The sequence below is a fragment of the Hippoglossus hippoglossus genome, chromosome 8 (genome assembly GCF_009819705.1).
Source record: "Hippoglossus hippoglossus isolate fHipHip1 chromosome 8, fHipHip1.pri, whole genome shotgun sequence".
In the NCBI taxonomy this organism is placed as follows: Eukaryota; Metazoa; Chordata; class Actinopteri; order Pleuronectiformes; family Pleuronectidae; genus Hippoglossus; species Hippoglossus hippoglossus.
Genome location: NC_047158.1, coordinates 5,454,509 through 5,470,953, shown reverse-complemented (window position 1 = coordinate 5,470,953; position 16,445 = coordinate 5,454,509). Strand labels below are relative to the sequence as shown.

General features: G+C 39.0%; 1 protein-coding gene across 2 annotated transcripts; it reads left to right on the top strand.

Moving 5' to 3' along the window:
* Positions 1–1,012: 1,012 nt before the first annotated feature.
* Positions 1,013–15,818, top strand: elac2 (elaC ribonuclease Z 2). Of its 2 annotated transcripts, XM_034592992.1 has the most exons (25): positions 1,013–1,156; positions 1,269–1,510; positions 2,449–2,499; positions 2,595–2,665; positions 5,055–5,119; positions 5,211–5,268; positions 5,352–5,420; positions 5,528–5,650; positions 6,642–6,697; positions 6,784–6,842; positions 7,416–7,488; positions 7,581–7,693; positions 7,782–7,880; positions 7,971–8,109; positions 9,445–9,530; positions 9,814–9,935; positions 10,107–10,203; positions 11,300–11,438; positions 11,524–11,562; positions 11,811–11,920; positions 12,622–12,721; positions 12,808–12,928; positions 13,384–13,462; positions 13,853–13,997; positions 15,371–15,818. In XM_034592992.1, the coding sequence occupies exons 2-25, from the start codon at positions 1,281–1,283 to the stop codon at positions 15,626–15,628; spliced, it is 2,502 nt and encodes an 833-aa protein (XP_034448883.1). In that variant the 5' UTR covers positions 1,013–1,156; positions 1,269–1,280; the 3' UTR covers positions 15,629–15,818. The 2 variants fall into 2 exon arrangements, with proteins under 2 accessions (XP_034448883.1, XP_034448882.1); XM_034592991.1 differs by having other exon boundaries at positions 1,013–1,510.
* Positions 15,819–16,445: the final 627 nt, after the last annotated feature.

Here is a 16,445-nt window from a genome sequence, read left to right as displayed (position 1 = left end):
GAAGAAAAGAACTTTAGCCACACTTTTGATCATCTTTAAACAGTAAATGTCCAGGTGCAGATGAATTTATAATTCTTTGACCATGCAATTGATTAATCGTTGCAGCTCTACTATAATCCATAAATAACCAACTACAGTATATGACCTATATGCAAGTCAAATTGTTCTTGTGGTTGTGGTGTGTTTTTTACTATGTACAATGATTTATTGTAGCTTACCTACCAAGGCTTCAATGTTTCCACTGCAAACATTTCAGATCATTTATGATATTAAATATTATAATTTACTTGATTTACCTTTGATTATTTTTAGTCTTCAGATTAGTGCATTAATTGTGTAGATGACGGCCAATAATAACCTTAAATTCATCTTATGTTACATTGTGTATTTAAAGAATAATGATAATAAAATAATAATTAATTTAAAATAAAGAATACAATAAAATATCTATTACCTGTTAAAATGCTTATTTTCATGGCAAGTAATCGCAATAAACTTTGCTATTCATGCTATGACACAATCATACTCTGTCATAATTTCCTGTGCGTAATGTTTGAGATCATTTGATCAATAATCAATATTTTAAAACAGCTTCAGAAAGTCTAATTATCTTTTTAGGTGTTTTATTTTGTAGTTGTTTATATTGAGAAGTTCTGTCCACGCCCTATGAAGGACAACAAATAAATAATGAATTAAACTAATACATTAATAATTAAATGCAGAAATAATTCAGTATGTGATGAAATGGCTTCTAAGTGTATTTATTTATTTACATTTAATTATTTATACAGAAATAAGTGAAGGAATATAGAAATGAATAAATAAATAAATGTGGATATACAAAAATAGCCCCTTTCATCACAAACTATTATTTATTTATTTTTGTGTCATTTTTTGTCCGTCATAGTCCACCCCCCTAAAGCTTTTGTGATTGGTCCGTACGTTTAGCTAAACAATCCCCTACACCAATCAGCGAAAAGACGCGTTTGACGTCATCTTTAGATGCCGGAAATGGACTCACGTGTGTCAGTGAACGTCGAAAGGTCCATTGAACGCCTCTTATGTCACTAGCACCTAAAGCAGCGAGTAGAGATGCGTTTCCAGACTTTAACTGAGGCTTTAACGTGTCGGTGCTGAAGGTTAATTAAATACCGAGGTTGTTTTTTATTATGAATACGGTTCGTTTGAGCCTCAGGTGTTTGACGGTTGAGTTTGTGAAAGGAAGAATTCTCCCTGCTGCTCGTCGTTATTCTCCAACTCTTTCACAGTTTCTCCGAACAATGGCGACTAACAGCAGCAGCAGTTCTGGTGACCGCAATAACCCGGAGACGAGGCAGCAGCTGGGTCCGAAGAAAGTGAAGCAGAAGGAGCCGCTGAGGAGACTGAAAACCAGGGAGAACAGGAGCAAGCGAGGGGACGTTCACGGACCGTCCACCGTCTACGTGCAGGTGGTCGGTGCTGGGAGCAGAGACAACCCTGCGTCGCTTTATGTCTTCTCCGAGTACAACAGGTACTGGTTTCAGATGCATGTGTACAACAATCCAGGCTCGTATCACCTCCACACACATGTTGTTCAAGGTGTTTTCCATTTCAGGACACTTCATATTTCCACTGTACTTAATTACTCCAGGAGAAAGTTGTGCTTTTCACTCCACTGCCCCTCTCTGGCTCCTTCAGTTCATTTAAAGAGTCAAATGCTCAAAAACAAAACACATTCTACACAGAAAAGATACTACCAGAAAAGTCTTCTCATAGGTTTTTCATTCTTTATTTTCTATTACAAGAAGATCATAATGTATTGTTCCAGAAAATAAACGGCAGATTAATCCACAGTGAAAAAAGTCATTAGCTCCAGTTGTATATATTAAATAGTGATAAACTAGCTTCACCTCAACCAACTACAACAGTTCAATTAATTTTGTAACTAATAATCTAATTCAACAATAAAAATCACAGACAATTCTACAATAAGACATACATAAGTAATGAAATCTCAATGTCTCAAAAACCAAAGACCAAACTTTCTGGAGCTCTTGATGACATTATAAACCAACTTAATGCAACATTAACTGTTCATTCATAATGCTGTTATTTGAGGATAACTCACTGATAATTGTGGAGCTGGAAAAAAGCTTAAAATGAAGTTTTTATTCTTTTTGCATCTGATAAAAACACAACTGGTCTTAAATGAACATTTAATTGACACTAATGTGTTTCAAAAACTAATCTGTAAAAAAAGCTTTTACTTAAATATCTGCTGATGATCTCAAAATGTCGACCTGAAGTAGATTGATCTCACCTGTATGGCATATTTGCTAAGAAATAACGTTAAGGACATAATGATATTACTGAACCTGAAAACGTCCTGCAGCCCAGACAAAACACAACAAAGATATTATCCACAGTTGTATATGAACCTTTTCCTCTTACCCCCCCTCTCTGCTGCAGATACCTGTTCAACTGTGGGGAAGGAACACAGAGACTCATGCAGGAACACAAGTAAGTCACTCTGTCCGTCACAGTGTAAACACATGTGAAAGGTGTATATGGACAAAGACACAGAAGCTGAACATGGATGTGTTTTCCTCTGACAGACTGAGAGCTGCTCGTCTCGACAACATCTTCCTGACCAGACTGAGCTGGAAGAACGTGGGAGGTTTATCAGGTCAGTAACATCTGTCGTCTGGTAATAATGCAGTTGAAATGACAAAATAATCCATATTATTGACAGTGGTGGTGTTTGTACACTCTCTGTCTTGAGTAGCATTTTATCTAAATTGGATATAATCAATTTTTTTGTATCAGATGTCAGTGTGAAGTCAGTGTAGCAATGACAGGTCACTTTTCAGCTGAATCTGCAGCTTCACAGAGTTTTGTGAGAGAGTGTGGGTCCATTGTGCAACTGTCAGAATAAGAGTTCCATTTGAGTTTATTTTCTTCCAAAAATCGAGTATGACATGGCACATAAATTATTTGAATATATTCACACACTCCACCCCTCTGGTCATCCTGTTGAGTGGTGGTCTCGTTCAAGTCAAGGTGGTGGGACAGCTGAAGTAGCTGCTGCTGGTTTTCTATCCTCCTCATAGCCACGGTAGCATCAAGGCTGTAGCGATGGCATTTGCAATGACCACCAGTGATTTAACATCTCCCACTGCAGCAGTGATGTGCAGGTGTGCTCCATGACCCCATGACATCACTGCTGGATGTGGTCAGAGGTTAAACCGACTGTAAACATTCAAACATTTTAATGAGAATTATAATATTGACTTCTTTTCAAACTTAATGTTGCTGTATGGTAATTTCGCATCCATAAATGTTTCCCCCTCATCCTTTCCTTCTCTCTTCTTTTTGTTACAAAAAATGTTCGTACAAGTTTGTAATTGTGTTTTCAGTTTCTAATAGAAAGAAGTTACAAAAGTACAGTACATTAAGGTCTAGATTATGTTTGAATAAATCAATAATTATAATTAAATTCAATCAATTGAATTAGTCTGTATGTGGAAGGCATATCTCTAACTGTTAATCCTATCATTTTCACACTGCGTGTCAGAGGCCCAATGAAATGCAGGAATGACTTTGGTGCCATTCGGACACGTGATATGTTCAATATTAATAATCTTTATCTTTTTGTCCCTGGTGACACATGTTAAAGGTCCTTGGGTCTCTTGAAAAGCGCTATATAAATTCAAATTATTATCTATTCTTAACAAAGAGAAAACCACTGCTCTGTAGCAGCGTCGTCAATCACGTAAACAGCGTACTCACAACAGCAATGATAACGGATTCTCAAGTTCAGGTTCTGTCCTGAGTCAAGCTCCACTGAACTTTGAATAAACAGGTGAACAGCTCTTTGTGCAGCTTCATGGTTCTTCAGAGTCTTAACTGGCTACGGCTCAACAACTGCAGGTCACTTTTACAGTTTCAGAGAGAAATTACAACAGCATCACCACAGACCAAACAAACAAGTTTAGAACAGACACTGCACTAGTGAGTCTGAATGGCAGAAACGATTTAGAACATTTTATACAACAACAAAACCTGCACACCAGCTGCTGCATGTACAAAGCAGTGTATCACCAGATTGAACTAGTGATCGAGTTCACACATTGAATTATAGCAAGAGGATATTATGGCAATACACAGAAGATAGACACACTTGTTCAGGAGCCCAATGTTTATGAATACTATGAGTGGATAAAGCCATATGTTGCATTGCAATAATTACGGGATAACAAAAAATGTATAACAAATATATATAACAGTTTTTTGGGGGTTCAGTTAATATCCAGTGTAAGTCCTCTCCCAATTAGTACCATAATTTGTTTACTATTTAAATTGGCTTGTAGCAAATTCCCCACACAGGAGAGGTGCTGCAGTCTGGTTCACCACAACTGCTCTCTCCGATTTTGGCAAACATGAGACAGACACAGGTGGAGAGCAGCTGGGGAACATTTAGCAGCTAAATAGTCTGATATTCCCCCTAAAATGCTGAAAGAGGTCAAATGTTGGACACAAGCATGACTCATGTGGCTTGTAAACACTGGAGATTCATCAACTTATTGTATTCACAGCTTGTTTCTGCTGCCCCCAAGTGGCTAAAACAACCAATTACTGCAAATGAAAAGTCCAACCTTAGAGGATAAAACCATCAATTTAGATGTTTAACAAATCATCCAAACCAATGAAAATTTTTACTAAATTAAAATTTTGACTTTATCGCATACAAGAGCAGATTCGTATTATAGCAAACAAAAAGTCTAACAAAGAATTTGTAACCAGTCATAATTTAAAAAAAAAATAAATACAAGAAATACTGTATTATAAATGAATTTTGATCAAAATTCCCTGTTAACATTTATCATATTGGCACATTTATAGAATTCAATCAAATGTGTTATGTTTCATTCGGAAAGTTACTGTAAATGGATGGGTTACTTTTGCTAGTAGGGCTGAAGCTAAAGATTAAAAATTTCAGATTTGTGTCACCTTTTAATCAATTTAAGAGGTATTTGTTTAACTGAACACTTTGGTGTCTGCTGTCTTTTCTGCAGGGATGATCTTGACTTTGAAGGACACCGGTGTCCCTGAGTGTGTCCTCTCTGGACCTCCACAGCTGGTGAGAAACTGAATCGTACTTTATGAACAAAACCCTGCAGGAGTTTTGAATGTAACACATCTGCCGTCTCTCCTTTTGTTTCTAATCACAGGAGAACTATGTGAATGCCATCAAGTCGTTCTCAGGACCACTGGAGGACATCAAGCTGTGTAGGTTGACTTTGCTGAACTGAATGAGATTAATATAATTTTTTGATATCACTTTGATTATTGACTGTGTCGGGTTCTCGCAGCCGTTCGACCGTACACTGACGAGGCGCACTCAGACGATACAATGATCGTCTATCAAGTGCCAGTGTTTGGTGAGTTCACATGTTCTCCTTGTACTTGAGAATCTTTTGTACTTTTTGAATTATCAACCCCGACTTCAGAAAGCGTTCCTGACTCTTTTTCGATCTTCACTGTGTAGCTCAGTCGGGGGGGCCTGGCAGAAGGCTGTCCCCCAGGTCGAGCAGCCCCCCTCGGAGTCCTGTCTCTCCGAAGAAAGACGACATGGACTCTAACAGCCGTGGAGGTGGTCCACGCAGTCCAGGTGAGTCAGCAGTCTGTTAAACCTGGAGGCCTCCTGAGGGTCTCTGGGAAGTTGGACATTTGACAAACTGATAACCTGATAGAGAAACTAGGTTGTAATCCTGTGGTGTGTTTCCACTATAGGAATGTTCCCCGGAAATTTAAAACATTTTGGACAACTGTGTTTTTACTCCTGCGCAGAATACGTTTTCAGTCCGTGTGTCTTGGACGCAATATTTCAGGAACACCTTGAGGGAATCTCTTCAACTTTAATAGAAACATTCTCATGGTCTCAAAGATGATTTGATTGTGTTTTTATGGCCAAAGATCACTGTGTTCTCACAAGACATGTTTTTATATCTCCACGCCAGTGACAAGCCAGTGGCTGGAGGCTTTATGTTTTCAGGTTGTCCGTCCCATTCTTATCAACATGATATCTCAAGAACGCCAAAGGTCAATGTCTCTCTGACTGCACACATCACATTTTTGGCTATCAGGTGTGTTCATATTTCACCTTTCATTTGACCTAATTTTACACGAATGCCAAAAAAGAAAAAGTTGTTACTTGATGACAGGTAAATAACCAAAAGATCAAAGGTCAGCTTTACGGTGCCAATGTTGCACTCAACTTGTGCTGAGATCATTTGTGTGGCCCGTCAGTCAGAGACAGGTGTGATGTAGTTTGTGTTTCTCTGCCCTGGAAGGAATCTGATTCTTGGTCTCAGTGTTGAAACCTTGTACTGACCAGGGACGGACATTTCAAGCAAAGATACTATGTGATATCTAACTTCATTAATTCTACAAAGACCATAGACAGTGTGGGAACTCTGGTGCATTAGATTTATTCATGTGCATTGTCCCATATAAATATACATGTACAATTCATAAAAATAAATGAGCCATCCCTCGTACTGCCTTCATGTGTTGAAGGTATTGCCACTTGAGAGAAAACGTCAAACTGATGTTTGATTAAAAATGCAGTGATGTCATTATTTGTTTCTAATATCTTGTAGGTGAAAGACGAACAATGAATAGAGACACGTCTTTGGTGGTTGCCTTTATATGTAAGGTGGGAAACTATCATTATTAATCTCATTTTGAGTGCGATGTACAGATCGAGGAACTTTGTGTCACAACATTCTTCTCATTTTACAGCTTCACCCCAAGAGAGGAAGCTTCTTGGTCCCTCAGGCCCGGGAGCTGGGACTGCCAGTGTGAGTGGATGTTATTCATTGTACTGATAAGATATCAACACTGGTGATAAATGCCAATAAACTCAGTTCATTTTCATGTGGACAGTGTTTCTGTCGGAATAGATTTATTATTATCATAATTATTTCTTTATTTTATGGGATTGAAATAATACATTTTATTTAGATAATAAATACACTGCTGCATTGGACTTTCATGACCTGCTTACATGTATATTCTAGCTCTGTAGGTTTCATACTATAATTATTGTCCTAATTTTTATATAAAACATTGTAACTTCATCATCTGTTCATTATTGTTTGACTCATAAAATGTCAGAAAATTGTGACAAATTATTGAATCATGACGTTTTCCAAGAACCCCAAAAACATATGTAAAATTATTATTTTACATTTATCCAAAACTGCAAATAGATTCATAAACCTCATAATTGAGACTGTTGGAATCTATTAATGAACTAATTGATCAAAAATGTTAAATCTTTTTAGGTTTAATAATATATTGATGTCTTTCATAATTTTTTATTTATATTTTTTCCCTATATCCTGACTCATATAAAATCTTTTTCCTGACAGAGGCACAGCAGCCATCGGTCCGCTCATCACCGCTCTGAAGTCTGGACAAAGTATCACATACGAAGGCAAAGAGGTTCTGTATGACGATGGAGCCTCTCATGTTTCACACTGCAGCTCTTAGTTGTGTCTGCTGACAGTGTTGCTGTTGTTGTCGTTTCCTTTTAGATCCGACCTGAGCAGGTTTGTACTCCCACTTACCCCGGACCAATCTTTATCGTTGTTGAGTGTCCGTCTGACGAGTTCATCAAAGGTGTTTGCACCAACCAACAACTGAGGAGGTGACGTTGACTGTCTGAGACTTACATTTTAAACACTCACTGTGTCTTTTGCTGAATGAAACTGAGTTCAGTCTCTCATCCCGTCTAGATACCAGACGGGAGGGACGGAGGACCCTGCTATGCTGGTGGTTCACATGACTCCAGAGTCTGTTTTGAAAACCGATGAATACAAAGAGTGGATGGAAAGGTCTGACTTCTGATGCTGTAAAACCAGACTCCATCGAGTTCGTAACTGTTTGATGTTCAGAGGCTGAAGGTTTTCTCTGTGTTTGTGCAGGTTTCCATCCTCGACAGAACACCTCATCCTGAATGAGCAGGTCTCTACTGACCACAATGTCAGAAGTCACAAGATTCAAGCTCAGCTGAACATGATTCACCCCGAGATCTTTCCAGAACTCAGCTCTTCACAAACAAAGGTAACACTGGCTGTCACCTCTTGAATTATACATCTAATAATAATTCCAGAAATTTCAGTCTGTCTTTATGTGGTTCACATACCTGGAGAACCGTTCACCTTCATGCCCTGTTGCAAGGAAGTACAGTGTCTTATTTGGTGCGATTTGGACATTTTGATTCCACCGAGATGGTCGGACTTATTTACTTTGATGATGGAGAAGGTTTTTCTTCTAGAGGAACTTTCAATCCAGACATGAAAGACAATGATGAACTTAAATAAAGCACTGGGTCAATGTCTGTTCATTAACCTTAACCGTAGGCTGTAAATAAAGATGGATGACGCTTCTCCACTTCTCCCACTATCAAGAAAGGAAGACAAACTATCCCGGATACAAACGCTGCCATCTTGCACCGATTAAGTATTATTCATCATCATAATTTCCCATAGCAAGTCAAAGGGTCGTGGTTAGTTCAGAATATAGACTGTAGACTGTAAATAAAGATGGACGACGGCTCCACTTCCTTCCATTGTACTAAAATAAACAAAAAAAATTAGATACTGTCACTGCAATCTTGCACACACCATTTGGTGCCAGAGTCTGTGCAGTAGTGGTCGAGGGCTGGAGCCAAGGTATCAGGTTCCACTGATATATGCTCTCTACCAGTCGTGGGTCAGTCTCAGCGGTCAATCATTATGTTTAACCTGTTTTTATGTCATCAAATAATAGCCAGCCACCAAGATGATTTGGCTCCACTTTTGAGAGCGGTCAATGGCGTCCATCTTTATTTACATTCCATGGTTCAGGTTACAGTGTGCATACCCGACCTTAGCCTGTACATTTTTTGAATTTTTGAAAGGATTATTTGGGTTCGGGCTCAGACACGTTGGCAGGGATATCTACTTGATTTTTTCCGCTGCACATGCCTTTATCAGGGAGTTTTTTTGAATCAAGGAGAGTTTAGAAAATCAGTTTTACAGATTTGGATGAAACCTGTGCTACCAGGCTTTTATTTTTAGAATTTTAATTTTTTTTTTTTTAATTTTTAGTTTGGTCGATGTCCCATCCATTAACATAGAGGAGGCAGGGTTTTTGACCTACACTGCAGTCAGCCACCAGGAGGCAATCAAAGCAGTTTGGCTTCACCTTTATGAGCCATCATGCCATCTTTCTATAAAGTCTATAACCAACATTCAAGTCATTGAGGACACACTTTTTTTCCCAGAGAGCAAAATGAGGTCCAGTGTTAGTGTGATGTTCTTAATAACAAAGTGCTTTCAAAACAAGAGTTCACAAAGTAATAAATCAGATGTGGTACAAAAAGAAAACATCATAAAACCTTCTTTTTTCCCTCAGGAGCCTCAGGCCGCCCTGCATGTCCTCAACGTCAGAGCCGAGTGCCTGCTCAAGTTCCAGCTCAGACCTGTAATGGAGTGGCAAAGGTTAGTTTGTCCTTCAGTTCCCCCAATTTAGCCAGTGTTACTCTGCAGCTCTGAGTGCTGCCTTGTCACAGAAAACAATCTGGAATGGACCATTGCCCTCAACCTCTTTCTTTCTCTTCTTCTGTAAACTCGTCTTACTAGTGTCAGTGTGTTTTTTTTTTTCTTTCTGCGCCGTTTCTGTCAAGCACTATGGAGGCGCTGTGAAAAGAATCCCTGTTTTCCCTTGCTGGTGCTTTTGTGGGCAGTGGTGTGTGTCTTCTTGACTCTGTATCTCATTCGTTAGAGATGCTATCCCCTCCTGCAACGCTGAGGAGTTTGTGCAAGAGGCCTCCGAGGTCCCAAACTTTCTGGAAGAGGTGGAAAAGTGCAGGAAGATTTGCTCCAGTGACGCTGCAGAGCCTTCTGGTCAGTTCTCTGGAAATACAGAGGCATATTTGAGCTTTTAGACCAAAAAATATTACATTGAAGAGATGCAATGTTCAAGTGGGGAAAATAACAATAAAAAATAACATTGCCTGTTTATCTTTGCCTACTCTGACATTGTACATGTATATGATAAAATGTTTTCTACTGCAGGACCAGGAGAAAAATACCCAGAGGTGGTTTTCTTGGGAACAGGATCTGCTCTTCCAATGAAGATCAGAAACGTCAGTGGCACCTTAGTAAATATCAGGTGTGGATCTTATTTATTTATTTCACAAACCAAGACATAGAGTATAAACTCATTTAGCTGCCTCTGCCAAAGAAGGTTGTGTTTTCACCCCTGTTAGTTTGTTAGTTAGCAAGACTACACAAAAACTACTGGACTGATTAGCATGAAACATGGTGGAAGGATGTGGTACAGGCCAGGGAAGTACAAAAAACACTCTACAGAGTGACATTCTAGTGACTTGTAGTTTTGGTTCTAAAATTATATTAAAAGAGGATGGATGGATTTAAAAACTATCATCATAAATGCTTTATTGTTTTTATTGTTGTTGTTATAATTATTATTACTTCAGTCACACTTCAGGTACAAATTTAAAAACTTCAAACACTAATCTGGATTTGCATGTTTGTGCCTTTTTTTTCTTCATCTTGAAAACCCAGATATATATTATGTGAACAGTTTACAGTGACTACTACTCTTTGTTTTTAAAGCAAAATACCAGTGGCTAATCATCTGAATTTAAGGCCTTAGATGTAAATATTAAGGTAAGATTTAATTGTGTTAGTTTTAACGATATTTTCGTTGCACTTCAAAATTTGTTTTTTATTTTTTAAATTAATGTTTTTGCGGAATGCTTAATGTAAGACGTAATACAGTAATAATCAGTACAGATATACAGATATTAGCACGCTGTAATAAAACTACAAACAAGACCAACCTGGAACTGATAACTGATGGTCTACAAACATCCTGATCAGAATGGATCTTGGTTCATTTAGCTTGTCTGAGTTATAGACAATAGATACCTACTGTGTCTGTCTGTAGTTTGAGAGATAACATGTTTTCCCAGGGCTATTTTCTACTCGACTACCTCACCTCATCATTAATTATGGGGAAGTGTATGTAATTCTTGGATACTGATATTCCTTCATATCTGTCGTACTCTAAAATTGTTTATTATGGTCTTAAAGGTCTCGGGTTTAACTTGTTGAAACCTGCAGAAACCCTGACCTGGAAACACAAGAATAAAGACGGACCATTATTTGTGTTTTCCTCTGTCCAGTGCAGATTTCCTCTTTTCTAACCTTTTCTTCATGCATGTGTTTACTCCCGTTTGTAGCCCGAGTCAGTCGATCCTGTTGGACTGTGGAGAGGGAACCTTCGGTCAGCTCTGCAGACACTACGGGGAAGACGTGAACAAAGCGCTCTCCAAGATTTCAACTGTCTTTATCTCACACATGCATGCTGACCACCACACAGTAAGCAGCCCTGCATCATGGTGAATTGAGAACTAAACACAACACCGGTAAATACTGATCCTGATGTCCAACCCTTCTGTCTCAGGGGCTGCTGAATCTGTTGTACCAGAAGGAAAGAGCAATGGTAAAGAATGAAATCTCATTTTTAATACAATTACACTATTTCCTTTGCTCATTTAATATTTTAAAGTTGCTTGAATTCAATTTAGCTGAAGTTGTCCGGTTTGTTTTTGCAATTATGTGTCGTAAGGTTTTCTCAATTGTCTTTGCTATTTATACAAGGCTCTATGATATTACTCTATGATCATGTTTTTGTGTGTATGAATTTGAAATGATTGCCTTTGACTAACTTTGTTATATTTATGTCTCTAGATGACTCTAGGAAAAGAGTTAAGCCCCATTTACCTGATTGCTCCGACCCAGATCATGACCTGGCTCAACCAGTATCATGACTGCTGCGAGGAAATCCTCAGCCATGTTAAGTAAGTGGACACGAAGACATCGTAACATCACATCTCAAACTTGAGCTTCACACTTTCAGAATGTAAAACAGTTTTTGTTTAGGATGGGTCTGATGTACTGTTTTTTTGTCTTCATCATCAAGAAATCCTGGGAAAAGACCAAAACCAAATATTAAAGAGATACTAACTTTTACTGAACAACAGCGCCCTCTGCAGCCATACGTGGTGATAAATTCTGTTGGGCTTCAAGCAATTAAAGGGATAGTTCACAGAAAAATAAAAACTACTCTCCATTATTCCGATGGAGGGGTGGGTGAGGTGTTTGAATCGTTAGCATCGCCGCTTCCGGTTGTGGACATTTAGGCCAAAAACGTGGTGTAAATGGTGCCGTTTTGAGTCGAATATGAGTTGATTCTTTTCTTGTGACAGAGAAAATCCAGAATAACAGCAGATTTATCATTTAAATCCTTGTTAATCTGAAGCCTGTACGTGGAAATATGTGGATACTTCGGTCCATGGTGTTTTAGACATGCTGTAGGCAGGCTCTAGTAATACTTGCATTGTACATGTCCTAAATGGCCACTGTACAGAGACACAGTTCAACATGATCTCTTCTCCGCTTCTCTTTCCTCCGCTTAAGTTTTCTTGTGTGTACCATAGACTTTTTCGTTCTGGTTGATTCGATGTTGACATCTTAAACGTCTTTAAAATGTTGTTTTCAGTTTCGTCTCAAACAAGTTTCTATGTGATCGTGCTGATCCTCCCACACAGCGGACAAGTTCACTCATCAAAGCGTTCCTGAAAAAGAACGATCTGCAGAAGGTCTGTTTGAACATGGCGTCCTTCAATATTAAAAAGAAAAAAAGAGTTTTGAGTGTCTTCTAATTCTGTGTGTTTGTGTGCCTCAGTTCCAGACGTGCACAGTGCGTCACTGTAAGAACGCCTTCGCCTGCAGCTTCACGCACCACTCCGGCTGGAAATTGGCGTTCTCTGGTGACACCATGCCCTGCGATGGATTGGTTCACATCGGTTAGTAGCACTCAGAGTGATTAGAGCCCATATTTCAATCAAGTGTGTCTAGACAGACATACTGTGGGTAATAGCAAATTGAGTGTACGCTTTCAATATTTCAGAGATTCATATAAGGTCATCTTAACCTTAGCTTGACTACACGGGCTGTTCTGAATAATTTATCCAATATTTCTCACTGCTTCGGATCACTCTCATCGCTGGCAGGCTCTTTCTAATGGTTCCTGAGGGATGCCACTTCATTGACTCCCTTTTAAATTGCTTGACTGGATTCAGTCCAAGAAAAGCCTCCCAGAGACAGCGAGTGTATCCCATGCCTGTTCATTATAAATGGCTCAGCTCACCGGGCAAACAGGGCGTGCCAGTTCTTGATTACGCCGACTACCTGATTGATTTCCTGTGGGACAGGAAGAGACTGTAAGTGCTTCTCTGTGATGCGTTGCTTTCCACCACAGGAAGGAATGCAACCCTGCTCATACACGAGGCCACGCTGGAAGATGGGATGGAAGAGGAGGCTGTGGAGAAGAGGCACAGGTGAGTAAAACAAACATTTTCACCACGCGGCTCAGTTAATGTAATTTATGCAAATGTTTAAATCCACTGAAAAAGGGAAATTGGCGCAGTTAAAGCTGTCAGCCAGCTAAAGAAATGTTCTTTATTGGCTCCTGGAGGTTGCACTTATTTTTTTAGTGGCTTATTAAATTTCTTTACTCTCCTCAGACAATTGCCATTGATTTTTTTTTTTCTTCACATTTTATAGTTGCAGAGTGAGCGTCTGTCTTCACAACAGCATCATTTTATGTCTTTGGAAAACAATATTAACATGGAAATAGTCCCTTTGAGAAAATAACAAAAATACAACTTGAGTGAGAAAGCTGCGTAATGCCAATCTGTGACTTTATGGATTCTTGTTTTTTCCGACAGTACGACCTCTCAGGCCATCGGTATCGGCATGAAGATGAACGCCAAGTTCATCATGCTGAACCACTTCAGCCAGCGTTATGCTAAGATCCCTCTCTTCAGCGAGGACTTCAACGACAGAGTGGGAATATCTTTCGACCATATGAAAGTAAGTTGCGATGTAGACGTGCAGGTAACACACATTATGTTTTGGGAAATTGCTTTTCTAGCCTGTACATGCGCTCATGAATGCAGCATTCAGACACACTAAAGCCCCTTTTCCACTGGTCTAACACCCACTAACACCCACTATCATCTGGCTTTTGTCTGCAATGGCAATAGATACAATCATCATTCTAAGAAACTCTTCTACCGTCAACAGCTTTTTCTAGCAGGCTTACTTGCATTTAAAAACAAACGTGTACCTGCTAATTTTGGTGTAAAAGACGTATCACTGAGCACTTTATTAGGGACACTACACTAAAACTGGGTAGTTCTCACTTTGTTTGATTCTGTCACATAATCTCTGTAGAATTGTCAGCTGCACCTTCATGCTGCCATTCTCAGAGGGTTTTATATATATATCTATCTGGTGAGTGGGGCAGGCCACTGATGTTACCCATCATCTACATGAAGCCAGTTTGAGATGGTGCAGTATCATGGAGGACGAATCCATCCATATACTGTGGCCATAAAGGGATGAACATGATAGTCAGAGAGGCTGTGGCCTTCAAACAATGATTTAATTCTTCATATATTTGGTCAGATTCTTTGCTTTGTTTTAATTATTGTTTGATCTGAGTTTTTCTGTGTTTGATGAATTGCCATTTGAAAGGTATTTTAAATATTTGATCTATCTACATGCGGCTCTCGACTGTACTTTAGTGTATAAAAGGAAGAATCACTTAATAAATGTAATTTATACAGGTGAGGGCATACAAATAATTTCAATAGTTGGAATAGCATCAAGATATATAATAAAAATTGACGTACAGTAGAGATTGGTCCAAAAAAATGATAAAACTACAGTTTATTCTTTGTCATGAAAATAATAGTTTGAGAAAACAATGTAAGATCAACACACATGACATTCATCATTAGATGGAGTTTGTTCAATCGTTTGCGTGACCTCGAAAAGATGATTTCATCTGAAGTACGTGGTGAACATCTCGTCCTCGTTTACATAAGTAGATCTGCTGATAAAGACGATGTAATTGTTTCTCACCAAGCCAAAAACATGTCAATGGTAACACATAAAAAATACACGTCTTTGCCAAAGAAAAAAGATTCAAAACTGCTTTCTCTGCTTGTATTGATCAGAGACTTGGAACTGGAACCTCAGACTGAAAAGAGTACTGTTGCCTGAGCAGCTGCATTCATGAGTTTCTATTGTTTTAGTTTACCTCTTCCTGAAGAAAAGAGAATCTTTCCTTTCTGTGTCAAGGCTGAAATCAAGTACATTGTCCTCTGCCTCAGTACTGAATGTAAAAACCAGAGTTGGTACCATTGACCATTTTCTTTCTCATCATCTCCTTTTCTCAGATTCACTTTGGAGACTTTAAAATCCTCCCCAGACTCATTCCTGCACTTAAGACCCTGTTTGCCGAGGAAATTGAAGAGATGGAGGAGAGAAGAGGGAAGAGGGAGCTGAGGGAGCTGAGACAGCCGAGAGGAAGCAGCGCTGACGCGAACAACAAGCTGAAGTTGAGTGGAGCGCTGGCAGCGGCCGGCCGAGGTGCCAAACGAGACCAGGAGGCGTCAGCAACAAATGATGTAGAAGCAAAGAGACAGAAAACATGAGCTCCGAGAAAAAGACTGAAGCCGAGAGAATCCTGAGTTATTTTATTTAAATGAACTTTATGATTGATGACTTTTATTTGTTTTTCGTGGTTTTATTGAAGACAAATTTATATTTCTGGCATTGTACAATGCTAAGCTATGAATATAGTTTTTTTGTTTTTCATTAGACTGAATAAAAAAATAAACCACACAGTGTGTAGTTTATTCAATATGGATGTCTTTAGTGGTAACCAACATAATATCCCATAGAGGCTAGTCGAGGGGTCGTGGTTAGTTCAGACCACAGACTGTAAATAAAGATGGAAAATGTCTCCACATCCTCCAGATGTACAAAAAAGAAGCTTAAATATTCTGGAAATCAACTCAGCCATCTTTCACTAATGATGTAATTTGTTATGGAAGTTTTCTGGAAGCTGGTGGAAGGAGAACTCGGGCAGCAGAAGATTTTAATGTAGACTTGATGCATCAAGGAGACAAGACGGTTGAACAATATACAAACGCTAACAGAGTAACATGAGCAATTGTCACCCCCAAGTCTGAAGATGTCTCCCACAGCCTCCCCATATATCTCCCTCTACTTGTGTCACCCATTCCAACAGCACATCCACGAATGGCTAGAATTCCTGTCACTCCCTATGTTACATGTAGGTGTTCGCATCCTATTGGATAGTTGAGCCTAAAGCATGCATTCTTAAATCAAGTTGTGTCCTTACATCTTGCTACTGGTGTAATATGCAAAAGAGTTAAAGTTGGTGCCTCTCTGTCTGGGGCATCTGAGTTAGATATGAAGTCGCTAAGTGTAGATGCTACAATGAAC

Bases quoted from the DNA above. Each gene is read 5' to 3' on its own strand.
- elac2 (XM_034592991.1), top strand. From the start codon at position 1,170: ATGAATACGGTTCGTTTGAGCCTCAGGTGTTTGACGGTTGAGTTTGTG. The intron at 6,698-6,783 runs GTGGGAAACTAT...CTCATTTTACAG, and splicing joins TGGTTGCCTTTATATGTAAG to CTTCACCCCAAGAGAGGAAG. The intron at 7,881-7,970 runs GTCTGACTTCTG...GTGTTTGTGCAG, and splicing joins TACAAAGAGTGGATGGAAAG to GTTTCCATCCTCGACAGAAC.